Below are 15114 nucleotides of genomic sequence, written 5' to 3'. Positions count from 1 at the left end.
TTACATGAAAATATTTAATTTGTTAGAAACTATTTTTAATGTGTTCTATAAATTAACAGTTTTTAGGTCTGGTAATTTTCTACACAGTTAAAGACATTAGTTATAATAAGACAATAAAACAGAACCCATCTGTCAGGCACTTTGAATTAACTAAAATTTTGTTAGCAGTACACTTTGAGGAGAAAGAAATAAGATTAGATTAGGCATTTAACTACATAAATATTAGCTTTTGCTCTGTACTTAGTACAAATTTTCTGAAGCTTTTGCATCTCTATTAACATAATGTCACAGTCAATGGATATTGGAAGACTCCCAAATCCTACAGGAACTGAGCATGTATAAAAGTATTAAAGTGTATTTCATTTTAATCTTTGAAATGGATTAGTATGTTTCAAAAATATTTTAAACAACTAGATCTTAAAACATTTTTTGTTAACCAGAATACGAAAAAAGTAACCAGCCAAAAGCCCTGTTTTAGATAATTCCATGCATTTTAGATAATTCAGCTAAATAAGGAAGGCCCTTGGCCCAAGTAAATACTACAACTGTTGCCACCATCAATGTTATTGCTATAAATAGCTAACATTTCTTCAGCAATTAGTAAACACCAGCAGTAAGCTCTATGCATTACACACGTCAGCTCACCTAATCCTCACTATAATACTATAAGGTATGTGCTGTTATTAGTTCCCACTGTAACAAATGAGCAATCTGAGGCTCAGCAAGGTTGAATATCTTTTCCAGGGTAACACAGCCAGTAAGTGGCACCACCGGGTCCTCCCGATTCTATAGCCAGGATGCTTTATTTTTTTTTTTTTAATATTTTTTTTTTCAACGTTTATTTATTTTTTGGGACAGAGAGAGACAGAGCATGAACGGGGGAGGGGCAGAGAGAGAGGGAGACACAGAATCGGAAACAGGCTCCAGGCTCTGAGCCATCAGCCCAGAGCCCGACGCGGGGCTCGAACTCACGGACCGCGAGATCGTGACCTGGCTGAAGTCGGACGCTTAACCGACTGCGCCACCCAGGCGCCCCTAGCCAGGATGCTTTAACCATCAAGCTATGCTGTTTTTATACACAATGCCTCAGCTTTCATACTTTTGCTAAAGTATATCGGTTTTGGAGAGCCTGAACATCAGCCTGTAATTCTGCACCATCTAATGCTCAGCCTTTGAGTCAAGCTAGAAAAACAAGTTTTCTTGACGTGATGATGTGATTTAAAGCAACATGTCTGGGGGCGCCTGGATGGTTTGGTCGATAAAGCATCCGACTTCGGCTCAGGTCATGATCTCACTGTCCGTGAGTTCGAGCCCCGCGTCGGGCTCTGTGCTGACAGCTCAGAGCCTGGAGCCTGTTTCAGATTCTGTGTCTCCCTTTCTCTGACCCTCCCCCGTTCATGCTCTGTCTCTCTCTGTCTCAAAAATAAATAAATGTTAAAAAAAAATTAAAAAAAAAAAAGCAACATGTCTGTTGGAAGATCTAAAATAGCATTAAAAACGGAAAGTAAAATGAAAGTAATGGCTACCTATTGCAGTGTTAGCACAGAGTAGATGTTTGGACACTTGTTAAATGGATGAATACCATGCCCTCCAACCTCTCAGCAATAGAAAATATTTCTGTGATGACCACAGCAAATATAAAATAAGCACTCATGTAAGAGGAACTAAGCTACAGAATTGATGTTTTCACCAGCAGTAATTATATCTCAATTTGTGGGTTGAAAGAAGTTTCCAATTTGAAACCTTATCATTAAAATAGTAAAATAGCAGAACTAGATCATTGGTAAAGGTGAAATCAGTTATTTAAGGACTTTTATCGGTATATGATTTTATGTAGTCTCTGTCGTTCAGTAGATAGGTTCTCAATAAAGCAAAATATTCCCAGTACCTTTTGTATGCAAGTGACTAGGGTATGAATAAAGAAATGATTTGTCACTTCAGTGTATTGCATGACAGTAAAACTGCAGGGATGAAAATAGGTTATAGTCCACTGTCAACCCTACTAGCAAATAATGTAACTCTTCCACTCAGTCAAATAGATAACTTGCTAAGTGGTCTAAATAAAATCCAAATAATAATCATCTCTTTGATACTGTTTTTAGTGCAACAGCTGTGTGTTGAAAGCATACCGTGTGACTCTGGCTCATCACACAATTGTAAGGAATAGTTGCAGTTCTTCAGGGTGTGAAAACATAAGCCTCTCTGGCCTTATTCCTAGATGGCTTTATATTGTCCAGCCCTCACCTGGCTGCCCCCATGGCTCTCCTTTCAGTCATGCCAGAGTGGAGAAAGCTACTTTTCAACCTACTGTAGATTGAAAATTGGCTGATTACCCCATAGGCAATAGAGATCTTCAAACTTTGATTATCCCTAGCAACTGCCTTCAAAGAATTAAAGATGGGAATGCCTGGCTGGCTCAGTCAGTAGAGCATGCAACTCTAGATTTGGGGGTTGTGAGTTTGAGCCCACTTTGGGTTGAGAGATTACCTTAAAAAAAGAGAGAGGAAAAAAATAATGAAAGATCAGTGTTAAAGCAAAGAGTTTTAGGAGACTTCTTTGAAAGATTCAGGAACAGATTCAATGAAGTACTTGTGGGATTACTGTAAAGGTAGGCAAATTATGTGTATGTGAGATGGCATTATCCCCACTTTGCAGATGAGGCACCTGAGGCTCATAGATGTTGAGTAATTTAACTAAGACTACACATCATGTAGACAAGCCAGGAAGTGAATTTAAGTGACCTGTAATTAGGTTCAGTTCACCATGCCCCAAGTACTTACATGCAACCACATCTCTAGCAGGGAGCAGAAAAAGTCCACATACATTAAAAAATGCTCTTTTAGACAGTACTGTCCATAACAAAATGAGATAGCCACAAATGTAAGCCACATGTATAAATATAAAAATTTTCTGGTAGCCACATTAAAAAAAAGACATAGGTGGAATTCATTTTAATAATATATTTTATTTGAACCAATATATCCCAAATATGATCATTTCAAAATGTAATGTGAAAATGTAATAAGGTATTTTACATTATTTTTTTCATACCGCATCTTTGAAATCTAGTGCGTGTTTTATATTTACAGCATGTCTCAATTCAGACCAGCCGTTTTTCAAGGGCTCAATAGCCACATGTGCCTTGAGGCTACCCTTTGGATGAGGCAGGTTTGGACAATGCAGGAAATTGGATTTCCCTACAATCCTGTGAAGTACAGAAAGCAAAACCTTCTCTTTAAAAATGTATTTCTACTGTAATTATTTATATAACATTTAAGAAATCTGGTCTTTGTTTTACCGATGTTATCCCCAGCACATGTAATAGATGCTTAAATATTTGCTGAACTGAAATTAACTTGGGCCTATAGCCCAGGGTTATGTTTGGCTGTGTCTCCCTTGTTTTGTTCAGTATGAGAAAAGTGTTTTCTCAAGTTTAAAAGAAATTGGCAAGGTCCTGGCTACTTGCCAGGAAGTCCTGCAACTTTTTTTATAAAGGCCTAATTGCTCCGACATTTTGTTATTCTAATAATGAGCGTAAATCCTGAAGCCTGGGGCGTCCATGAGGAAAAGCCTGATGCATTTCCTTCTGATGCTGTAATTAAAATGTGTGCGTTTAATTCTAATTAAGGACCTAGCAGGGAATAAATACACTTTAATTTATGTGGTGTACAATAAGGTTAGTCCAAATCTTTGAGCTTTCTTTGCAGTTAAAGCAAGTGCTTGTCTAATACACAGGATTCTTCTAGTCTGGTGCTTCTCAGCTCAGGGTAATTTTGCTCTCCGGGGGACATTTGGCAGTGTCTGAAGATATTTTTGGTTGTCATGACTGGGAAGGGTACTATTGGCATTTAACGGGTCTCAGAAGCTGCTAAACATGCTGCAATACACAGGACAACCTCCCACAACAAAGAATTCTCTGGCCTCAACTGTCATTGGTGCCAAGGTTGAGAAATCCTGTTCTGATCCCAAGTTAGATTCCTTCTCTTCCTTCTTCCTGTGTTTTCCACCATAAAAATAATTAAAATAATATAGAAGTTCCTGGTTCCATTCCCCAGAGCAATCGGTATTACCAGTTTGTTTTTCATTCTTCTAGTTGTTGTCTTTATAACTTTAATTAAAGTGGTTGTCAACCCTGGTGAACATTAATCACCTGGAGAGCTTTAAAAAAATTTAGCAGTCCAGGCTACATACAGCCTGAGATTCCGATTTACTTCATCTGGGGTGAGGCCCAAGCATTGGTATACATTTTGAAGCTTCTAGATCATTGTAATGTACAGCCAGAGTAGAAAACCACTGATATGCACACTTTTTTGTTTTTGATATATCATCTTAGATGATCTTTTGTTTCTCCATTAGAAAAGCTGATGGCAGTTCTGTACTTTGCCTTCATCCCTTTTCCTTTTTCTGCCTCAAGTTGTAGTTATTCCATTATGTTCACACATTTCAGCTTTATGTGTGTTTTATGCCATTATATTCTATGTTTTGTTAAGAGATTGATTGCAGAAATTTAAAACTTACCACCAGTATTTACAATTACCTAAATATGTAAATATAGAAGTCTCTTTCTCATGGCCCTTACAGTCTAGTGACTAATGCTGGTCTGAGTCTTGTTACTTTGTTAAGTAACTTATTTTCTCTTGCTAGAAACTTTTCTGAAATTTCACTTGTATGTGACCACTTATGAGACTTTTTACTCATTTTGCTGAGCATCCAGTGCATTCTTTTTTTTTTTTTTTAATGTTTGTTTTTGAGAGAGAGAAGAGAGCTAGAGTGAAGGAGGGGCAGAGAAAGAGGGAGAAACAGAGAATCCCAAGCAGGCTCTGCACCAGCAGTGCAGAGCCTGACGTGGGGCTCAAACTCACAGACTGTGAGATCATGGTCTGCACTGAAATCAAGAGATGCTTAACTGACTAAGCCACCTAGGTGCCCCCGGTGGGTTCTTTCATATACAAATTCATAGTTCTCTTCAACTCTAGGAAATTTTTTCCTATTATTTTATAATTTCTTCCCCTCTGATGTCTTTTTTTTTTCTTTTGTCCTTCTGAAACTCCTACTAGATAAATGTTGAACTTCTGTATCTTTCCCTGTATCTTTTAACATTTCTTTCCTATTTTCTCTATCTTTGTCTTTTTACTCGACATTCTGGGGAATATCCCAGATTTATGTTCTCACTTACCAACTTGGTCTTCAGCCGTGTTCATTTTGTAATTCTGGATGTCCTTTACTTGTCTTTATTTTAATGTAATATTTAAATTTTTCAACACATTTTCATGTACATATTCTTCTTTTTCCCCCCATAATAGCCAGTACTTATTTTATTAATAGAGTACGTTTTCTTTCTTTTTTGGGGAGAGGGAAGAGGGACAATAACAATTAAAATGTTTATATTTGTTTCTGTTCCCTTGAAAGATCTCTGCTCCCTCTGGGGCATGCTGTGCTATTGGTTGACTTGGCTTTTCTCTTCCATGATGTTGGTTTTCCTAGTATGTCTGGCAATCACTGGTTGCCAGATTTCTGAATAGAGAATGAGGTTGTTTTGTGTAAACCAGGGTCATTTCCTCCATAGTTGTGTAGATCTGTTTCATCAAGAGACCTCTCCCTTAAAAGGGAGACCCTTTTGGGGCACCTGGGTGGCTCAGTCGGTTGGGTGTCCGACTTCAGCTCAGGTCATGATCTCACAGTCCATGGGTTCGAGCCCCGCATCGGGCTCTGTGCTGACAGCTCGGAGCCTGGAGCCTGCTTCGGATTCTGTGTCTCCCTCTCTCTGCCACTCCCTTGCTCATGTTCTGTCTCTCTCTCTCTCAAAAATAAATAAAAACATCAAAAAAAATTTTTAAAGGGAGATGCTTTCTATTTCTCCATTTGTCACCATCCAACAGGCTATGTATTTTCTTTATTGATGTATCAACTGCCCTCCTGCTCAAATATAAGCTCTCTTTTGACAGGGATTTTTATTTCCTCTGCTGCCAGCACACTGTAGAAACCCAATAAATAGTCTTTTTTGAATAAGTGAATGAATGAATGAATGAATGAATGAATGTATGAGTGCTTTTGTAAGCAGGCAGGTGAATTTTCTAGCAGCCTTCTCTTGAAGGGTATATACGGGGAGCTGACAGGTGGCTTGGGAGTCCCCCACAACTCTACAGTTAGGAGGGGCTTCACTCTGGGAGGGGTACATTGCAGTATATTTCATCCCTGGACATGGCTGCTTCTCCTCTCTGTTTCTCCCACATGGTATCAGGTGGTAGGTCTGAAGGTGCCCTGTTTCTGTGTGGCTTCTGTCTCAGGGAAGCTATGGGGAGGGGCAATGTGCTCTCCATCTGCTCTGGTTATTCCATTTGTTCTGAAGGCAGTTCTTTGATGCAATGCCCCAGTCAGGACTTACCTCTGGCATCTCAGGCAACAACTTTTTTTGTGTTCATTTCTCCATCAATCTTTATTTTTTTTCCTGTGCGTGAGCAATTTTTCAAGGGAATGGCCCTCTGTTTTGTTTGTTTCTTGTACTATGAGAGTTCCAGTCACTCAAAGATTTTATCTTTTCTTTATGATAATGGGAAACATTGGGCACAAGGGGAACAGGCAGGTGCATGCATTTGTTGTTTTGAACTGAGAGTCTCCAGTGGGTTTGCCACTCTGAGTGGTGATTATATTCCAAAAGTTATCTTTGAGGAATTCTGATTTATAGATGACCTGAAATAATATCAGTAGTGCCCATATGCTAGTCAACAGTAAAGTTTTTTTTTAATCTATTCATAGCAAAGGGGACAAAATAAAACAATTCGGAGATCATGTCCTTTCTTTGTTTTTCCTAATGTTAAAATGCTTTTTCTCAGAGAAAAAACCGCAAAACAAAACTGACAATGATAACAGATGGTAGTGGGATTTTTTTCAATGTCCATACCTTACAAAGTTGGTAATCCTGTGTCAGGATTTTTTGGTTTTATTTTTTGTTTTACAGGTATGTAAAATTCACAGGTCTGGTCTGAATTATTTTAAATTACTATCTTTGTTATTTGGAGGTGAAAGTTTGATTTGACTCACTTTTTCTTTAAATACGTAAAAAACATCTGTGTTTCATTTGGCGGTGGGGAGTTCAGTAAGTAAATCTTTAGCAGCATTAATGGTTATTTCTTTTTTCATAATAAGGCTTTTGCAGATATGCTGAAAGTAAACAAGACCTTGAAAAGCCTAAACATCGAATCCAATTTTATCACTGGGACTGGAATCCTGGCCCTGGTAGAAGCACTGAGAGAAAATGACACCTTGACAGAGATCAAGATCGACAACCAGGTGTGACTCACAGGGTGCATGTGAAAGGGGGGTGCTGCAGGGGACTGAGTTAAAAGCCAAAGTCCTGTGACTCGATTTGATGTTCTGGTTTTCCTGTAAGTTGTAATAGCTTCTGGCCTGTGGAGGGCGTGTGGGAGAGCATGACAATAACTAAACCATGCACAGTGAGGCAGCCTGAGACCTAAGGAGCCAGCTCTCCCCTAGGCTAGTCAGGCACCAGGGGAGAGAGGAGGTGGGGCCAGAGGTGTTGACAGCTGCCTTGTGCAGCCATCATCACCCATGTCCCTAGCAGGAATCTCAGCTCAGAATGTCCCAGCCCACCTGAGACTGTGGCTACAAGGAGAAAGCAGACGGGCCATGCCCAGAGACAGACTCTTTGCTCTTGGTCGAAGGCTGCCAGAGCTGGAGAAAAAGGACTCCTGCAGTCTGGGGCAGGCCACAGAGCCTGTTTAGAGGAATCCGGGTTCTAGAAGATGATCTGGCTTCGAGTAGCAGGCCACACCCACGATGTGATCACAGTCCCAGCTCTGTTGCAGTGTTTTTTAGGTTCCCGTCAGCAACCAAAGCAAGCTGCTTTTCTCCAGGACCACATCTTCCTTACCCTGAAGGCCTCTTTTCCCAGAATCAGCCAGCAGTGTTTCAAGTTGCTCTGCTGGCTTTGGCTGGCTCCTGCTGTCAGACAGCAAATCTAGGTTCTCGGCCTAATGCTTTTGCCTTGCCACTTTTGCTATGGGGAACTGTCTGCCATGGGACTCAGTGAATCTGAGGGGTCTGGACACTGTCTAGTGTGAAGAAAGGGCCCTGCGATGTCCCAGAGAGAGGGGAGAGCACAGACCCTTGTGCAATGAGTATTCTCCTGGGGGGTGATGGGAGGGGCAGTGGGAGAGTACCCCCTGCATGTCTGGAAATTCCCGATCTAAACCCTCCAACATCTGATAGAGCCCCAGGCTCTCACCCAGGACTTTTGCTTAAGCCTGGAAACCCCCACCAGGCCCCATGAACAGCTCTACTCTCCTTTTTTGCTGTCAGGACACATGGGCTGCTTCAGTGCATGTCCTCTGCCCCTCACCTCCTCTCAAGGCTTGTTGCCAGGGGAGCAGGGGAACCGTGCAGAAGACAGATATTCCTTTACTCACCCTCCCCAGACAGGGTACATCACCAAAGTAGCTTTCCCAAATGAAAGTATGCAAAGGGGATATGCATACCCAGCCGTACACACTCAGGAAGCTCAGTGCTGTGTATCCTGGTGTGTATCCAGAGACATGAAGGGAGTGGGGGAGTACGAAATAAAGAAAGGGGCATCAGGGAGTAAGAGGTTAGGAAAATGAGCCAGAGAGAAATATAAAGTGAAAGAAAAGAAGTGATCCTCAGGAATATTTATCAAATGAACTACTATAAGGAAGAAGTTAAGTGGGCTCTTAGTAAATTCTTTCCAGGACATCTATGAAAGAAATGGATACCTTATTCCAAAGTATATTTATCTTCTTGTATAATGTGAAACCCCACATCTGAAGTAATGTTCCAGATACTCTGTTCCTAGTTCCTTGTAAGATACCACCTAGTTAGGATTGCCAGATAGAATGTAGTTAAATTTGAATTTCAGATAAGCAACAAATAATTTTTAGTAGAAGTATGTATCATGAAATACTTGAGACATACTAGCCTAAAAATATGTTTATTTTTATTTATTAAAATTATTTATTATCAATCAAAATTCAAATTTAACTAGGTGTCCTATATTTTTATTTGATAAATCTAGCAATCCTACACCTAATGAATGAAATGGAATCCTGTACGTTGAGAAAGAGCAGCTTTTTTTTTTCTTAATGTTTATTCATTTTGGAGAGGGCAGGGGACAGAGGATCCAAAGCAGTCTCCACCATGATAGCAGCAACCCCAAGCCTGATAAGGGGCTCAAACCCATGAGATCATGACCTGAGCTCACATGAGATCAAACCTGTGAGATTGTGACCTGAGCTGAAGTTGGTCGCTCAACCAAGTAAGCCACCAAAGCACCCCAGAGCAGCTTTTATAATGCATGTGAATACAACCCTGAAATACAAAACCTGAATTTGCTCTCTTAAATCCCCTTTATTAATTTTTTTAGATAAAGTCCTTATTTTATTTTATTTTATTTTATTTTATTTTATTTTATTTATTTTATTGTTTTACTTTATTTTATTTTATATGTTTTTATTTATTTTTGAGAGAGAGAGCGTGAGCCAAGGAGGGGCAGAGAGAGACTGAGACACAGAATCTGAAGCAGGCTCCAGGCTCTGAGCTGTCAGCACAGAGCCCGACGTGGGGCTCAAACCCACATACCGTGAGATCATGAACTGAGCCAAAGTCAGACGCTTAACTGACTGAGCCACCCAGGTGCCCTATAAAGTCTTTTTTTTTAATTATTTATTGGGGCTCCCAGGTGGCTCAGTTGTGTAAGCGTCCCAACTACAGCCTAGGTCGTGATCTCATAGTTCGTGAGTTCAAGCCCCATGTTGGGATCTGTGCTGACAGCTCGGAGCCTGGAGCCTGCTTCAGATTCTGTGTCTCCCTCTCTTTCTGCTCCTCCCCCGTTCACACTCAGTCTCTATCAAAAATAAATAAACATCAAAAAAAATTTTTTTCAATTATTTATTTTGAGAGAAAGAATGAGTGAGGGAGGGGCAGAGTGAGGGTTGATGGGGGGTGGGGGAGAGGGGAAAATGGGTGACAGGTATTGAGGAGAGGGTACTTGTTGGAATGAGCACTGGATGTCGTATGTAAGGGATGAACCATGGGAATCTACCCCAAGAACCAAGAGCACACTTTATACACTCTATGTTAGCCAATTTGACAATAAATTATATTTTAAAAAATTATTTTTTGAGAGAGAGAGAGAGAGCGAGAGAATGAGTGGGGGAGGGTCACAGTGGGAGGGAGAGGGAGAATCTCAAGAAGGCTCCACACTGTCACCACAGAGCCCTATGCAGGCTCTGTGTGAGTGAGATCTCACAAAGTGTGAGTGAGATCATGACCTGAGCTGAAATCAAGAGTCAGATGCTTAATCGACTGAGCCACCCAGGTGCTCCACTTAAATCCCCTTTAAATTATCAACCTTCTCATCCTTCCTCAGTCATCTAGAATGGAACTATGTAATTTTTCAACCTTATTCCCCAATATGCCTCCAAAATAGCTGCTTTTTACTTGCGACAAGAAAGAGCATTGAGAAAAAAGAAAGAGGATTGAGACTTTGTAGAGCAACGAAAAATGCTTTGCTTTATTCCAAGAAAGAGGAAATTCAGAGTCAGACTTGTCTTCCATCCAAATTTTTTTTATTGACTGATAGGCTATTAGAAATAGACCTCGGTTTCTTCATCTATATAACAAAGGGTTTGAAGTAATCTGTAAGTTTCCTCAAGCAGGACCCATAGCCAAGACCAATTTAGCATCCTTGCACCAGGCACCTGCACCAAAATGAAGGCCTGCTGAGAATCCATCACTGGGGCAGGCTGCCGTGGCTAGGCTCCAGGTGGATATGTAATGATTTAATCAGATGCCCCCTGTGAGAAGAACAATCAGTGATGCATATTAATGAAACAGATGGGTGACTGCTAAATAAATTTGAGTAAAAAAGGTCATTTAAAAAAGACAACAGAAGAAATGTATGCTTAACTTTTATTTCTTTTTTTCTTTGTATTTAGTGACTTATAAAGGGGAAATATATACAAATTATAAGAAATTTTGGCCTCCATTTGTTACCCTGGGTTTATATAACGCAAAAGACCTCAAAACGACTCAGGCTGACAAAGAAAGATGACCTGTGTTACATTACTTTCTCCCCTTTTTTATATGCTCCTTCCCCATGTAATTTTCTGCAGCTCCTACATCCTTTATATAGCCACCAGTGTGCCCATGTTGACAGGAAAGTACTGCATGTTACCCAAGCGCAGGACTCCAAAGGCTTGAGATTTGTGAGGGGGAGTAAAGGGACTTTTAGCTCGTCCCTCCCCGCCAGCCACATCCATCCACCCTTCTGCCCTTAGATAGCACCACTTGGCCCCTTCCAGGGGTATAAGGCATAGCAATGGCAGCCCCAACCTTAGCTCAGGTCTCAATACATCCCCACTGTTCTAAAACGTGTCATGAGCTAAAGTTGTTCATGGAACTGAGGTCAGGATCTCTTTTTTGCTGTCTGTCCCTCCCATTAGCTTAGAATGCTAATCTCTACACCGTGGATGCCCAGAGTTGTTATTGTCTGACTGGAAATACCACATTTTGTTAATTTCTTGGGGAGAGACTGGTTTGACAGGTTGCTGGATGAAGAGAAAGAAAAGGAGCAGTTGGATCTGAGGACTCCTAGGACACAAAAGTTCCTCCCTAAACTTTTCTCCTTCATCTACTCAATATTTAAAATTTCCGAATCTAAAAGGTATATTTTTAAAATATAATAAAGCAATCAAAATTGCATGATGCTGGCACAGAAATAGACTTGGCAGAGCAATGGATTCCAGAAGCCCATCTAAGTACGCCTGAGAATTTTGCAGCAAAGTAGTATTTCAACTCAGTGAGAAAAGGATAAAGTAAAAGATAATTTGGAATAATATTACTTTGGGACTCTATCTTAATTCTTATACTAAAATTCATTCCAGGTGAAATGAAGATTTAGATATGAAAATATATGAAGTCATAAAACAAATGGAGAAATCAGAAGGATTTCTGGTAGAAGAAATCAGAAGAGCCTTCCCAAACATGATATAAAATCTAGGAGATTGGTAAATTTAGCCATATGAAAATTAGGAAAGGTCTTTATAGTAATGAAAAGGAAAGTCAAAAGACAAACTGAGCAAAGTATTTTCACAACACATTTGACAAAAGGTTCATTTCCTAATATATGAGAAACTTACAAATCAATAAAGAAACAAACACAGGAACCATAAGCTGGTAAAAGAAAAAATATACAAATGACAGAGATTGGTAGTTTCCAAAAAGAGAAATACAGATGCATAAGAAAATTAATTGTTCTGATTCATAATTTGAGAAATGCAAATTAAAGCAATTAAATAAATACAAGTAGAATATAAATCTTCACCTGTTAGAGTGACAAAGATGAAAAAGATTCGTAACATCCCATGTTGGCCAGGGTGGGAAAAACAGTAAATCTCAAACACTGTTAGTAGGAGTAAAAATTGTCATATTTTTGAGGATAAGTCATGAACATATCAAAATTTGAAACATGCTTACTCTTGCGCACAGCTCTAATTTTCCCTACAGGCACACTTGCAGAAATGCCATAGGATAGACTATGTGTGCGAGGGAAGTTCACTGCAGCATTGTTTGGAATAGTAGAAATGGAAAGCAATGTAAAAGTAAGTAGGACCTAGCTAAATAAGTTATTCTCCATCACCACAATGGAGTACTGGAGAGCTGTTTATAAGTATGAGAGACATGTATATTTACCCGTGAAAAGGTGTCCTTAATGTTAAATGAAAAATAAAAACACATTTCAGAACAATATGCTGGTATAATCCATTTATGTGAAAAAAAGAATAGATGTACATGTGGTTATGTAGACATACGAATGCATAGAAAATGTTTTAAAAGAATGTATATCATATGCCAAACAGGCTTTCTCTATGGGGAATGGAAATACTGGGGGAAGGGGGCTTTTGTTTTTTATACACTTTTTGTGTGCTTTTTCTAAATAAGCCTACACTTTTTACTTAAAACTTTTAATAAATATATTATGGAAAAATTAAATTTTATTTTTATTAATTGTTAAATTTTGATTAATTTTAAATACCTGTATTTACATGCCCCCATATTTTAAAAAAAGTTCTAGTTTTAATTTTTTTTTAATTCTGTATTTCAACTTAACAAACACACACTAAAAACCAAGAACCCTCTTTCCACCAAACTTAAAAAACTTGGGGATTTTTCTACAGCCCAATAACCCCTTCAGCATTTGATAATTCTCCTGGCCGTGGTTCAAACCACAATGAAGTTTCTCTGGGATCGCCCAGTGAGACTCTGCTAAGAAAGAATAGCCATCCAGCAGATGATCTTTGATTAGTTTTGGATATAGATCCCAGAATAAAAAATTCAGCAACTGGATTGATTGCTGTAAGATAGTTTCACTATTTAAAAACACTCTTTATTTAAACCACAGAAACTGGGGTAAATTGGAAACACCGAATATTAGCTTTGCTTTAATTTTACGTGCGGAATCAACTTTTCCTTCATAAGTAATTTGCTTAGTCTTTTCAGTTTAGCATGCCAGCAGATTGGGCTGTCTGTTGGATTTTGCTTCTAGACAAGGAGCCGGTCTCAAGTGACTGCAAGGGAGAAAATCTCAAGTGACTTTATTCCTTTCAAAGTGAGACTTTACCCCTTTACTCTTTTGTCCACCAAGTAGCTATGCATCTTTCCCATGCAAGTAACTGTTTCCTTGTCCTTCTTGGTCGTCCTGTATATGTGTCCGCACCTGCAACCAGAGGCAGCAGTTGGGAACAGCTGTGGAGATGGAAATTGCCCAGATGCTCGAGGAGAATTCAAGGATCCTCAAGTTTGGATATCAGTTTACCAAGCAAGGGCCTCGAACAAGGGTGGCAGCCGCAATCACCAAGAATAATGACCTGGGTAATGCAGCCCTATCGTGTGCTGTTAGTGATTAGAAGAGCATGATGACCGTTTCTTTCTCCACTTCAGATACAATATGGCACAGACATCGTTCCACTGGCCTTTGGTGTCAGCCCCTGATCAAAGGAACATTGCTACATTATCCTAGGAATTCTCATCAGCTTCATAGTGTCTCAGTTTTATAGTAGCATTCTCTCAAAAACTCTTTGTTCTTTTCTTCCAGACAACCTTTGAGTTTTGCTTGGTTTCCTTTATGTGTTTGGTTTGCCTTTACTTAGTTCTTACATGTAATCACCCTGTGTTGTTATCTGCACCAGAAGATGGATGCAGTGATGTGGAGATTCCCAGTTCACTTATGTTTGACTTCTGACTATGCTTTGCACTTGGGTTCAAATGTCTGATACTTTGGTGATTGCCATGTGAAGTAACCTAATGGAACTATGTTATAAAGGTTAAACTTAGAAGTAGCTCTTTCAGTTAGTCCCTCTTTCATTTTTCCTGCTGCCTACTCTTTGCCAAGGATCCATGCCATTTCTTCTGTTAGGATGAGAGGGGGCATATGTCAACCAGAGCACAGAAGAATGGGACAGATTGGGAAAGCTCGGTCTGGGCACGGCTCAGTCACCTGAAGCAGCATGGCAAAAGGACATCCAGGGAGCAGACAGTCACCTGACAAGCAGTCAGCCAATAGCGAAACTCAGTCCTCAGTTTGAGTTTCAGGGACAGAATGCGAGACCTTGGACAGGAGAACTGGGCCCAACATTCCACTAAGTAGAGTGCTGGCCACGGGTTGGATTCAGATGGCAGATAAGACGGAAACCAAGGGTTAGAACCAGAAGGGGGCAGGTGAAGATTAGTGTCCATTTCCCTGCCCAGACATGCTTAACCAAGATGCTGAGTCCCAGCTGTGGCATGGTGTGTGGCCTCCAGAGGCTGGCCAGGCATATGGCAGTGCTTACCCTTGGGATGTAGAAGATGGGAGCTGGTGGGGGGTGGAGGGGGGCAGGGAGGGCGGGCAGCCCATTAAACAGGGCTTTGGGGAAGGGTGAAGGCACCTAGGAAGGGCACATGGAGACCACAGCTGATCAACATGAGACTAAAGAGAAACAGGCAAAACAAGAGGCTTGATGTAAATGGAGAAGCGATTTTGAGCCCAAGAGTGGTAGCTGTAGGCAATAGCTTTTGTCTAATTTTCTGTGGACTGGGCTA

The 15114-nt window shown here is 40.2% G+C and overlaps 1 protein-coding gene across 1 annotated transcript in view; it reads left to right on the top strand.

Moving 5' to 3' along the window:
• Positions 1-15114, top strand: part of TMOD2 (tropomodulin 2) — a 35632-nt gene that overhangs the window by 16994 nt on the left and 3524 nt on the right. The window contains exons 7-8 of the mRNA XM_047075108.1: positions 7147-7290; positions 13761-13905. Of these exons, the coding sequence (XP_046931064.1) occupies positions 7147-7290; positions 13761-13905 (289 nt within the window). The remainder of the gene's footprint in view (positions 1-7146; positions 7291-13760; positions 13906-15114) is intronic.

Source organism: Lynx rufus, unplaced genomic scaffold, assembly GCF_022079265.1.
Source record: "Lynx rufus isolate CCGP_SWC_20201006 ecotype Redwood Valley unplaced genomic scaffold, mLynRuf1.p SCAF_13, whole genome shotgun sequence".
NCBI lineage: Eukaryota > Metazoa > Chordata > Mammalia > Carnivora > Felidae > Lynx > Lynx rufus.
The sequence above is the reverse complement of the archived record's forward strand: the minus strand, read 5'-3'. Positions and strand labels throughout refer to the sequence as shown.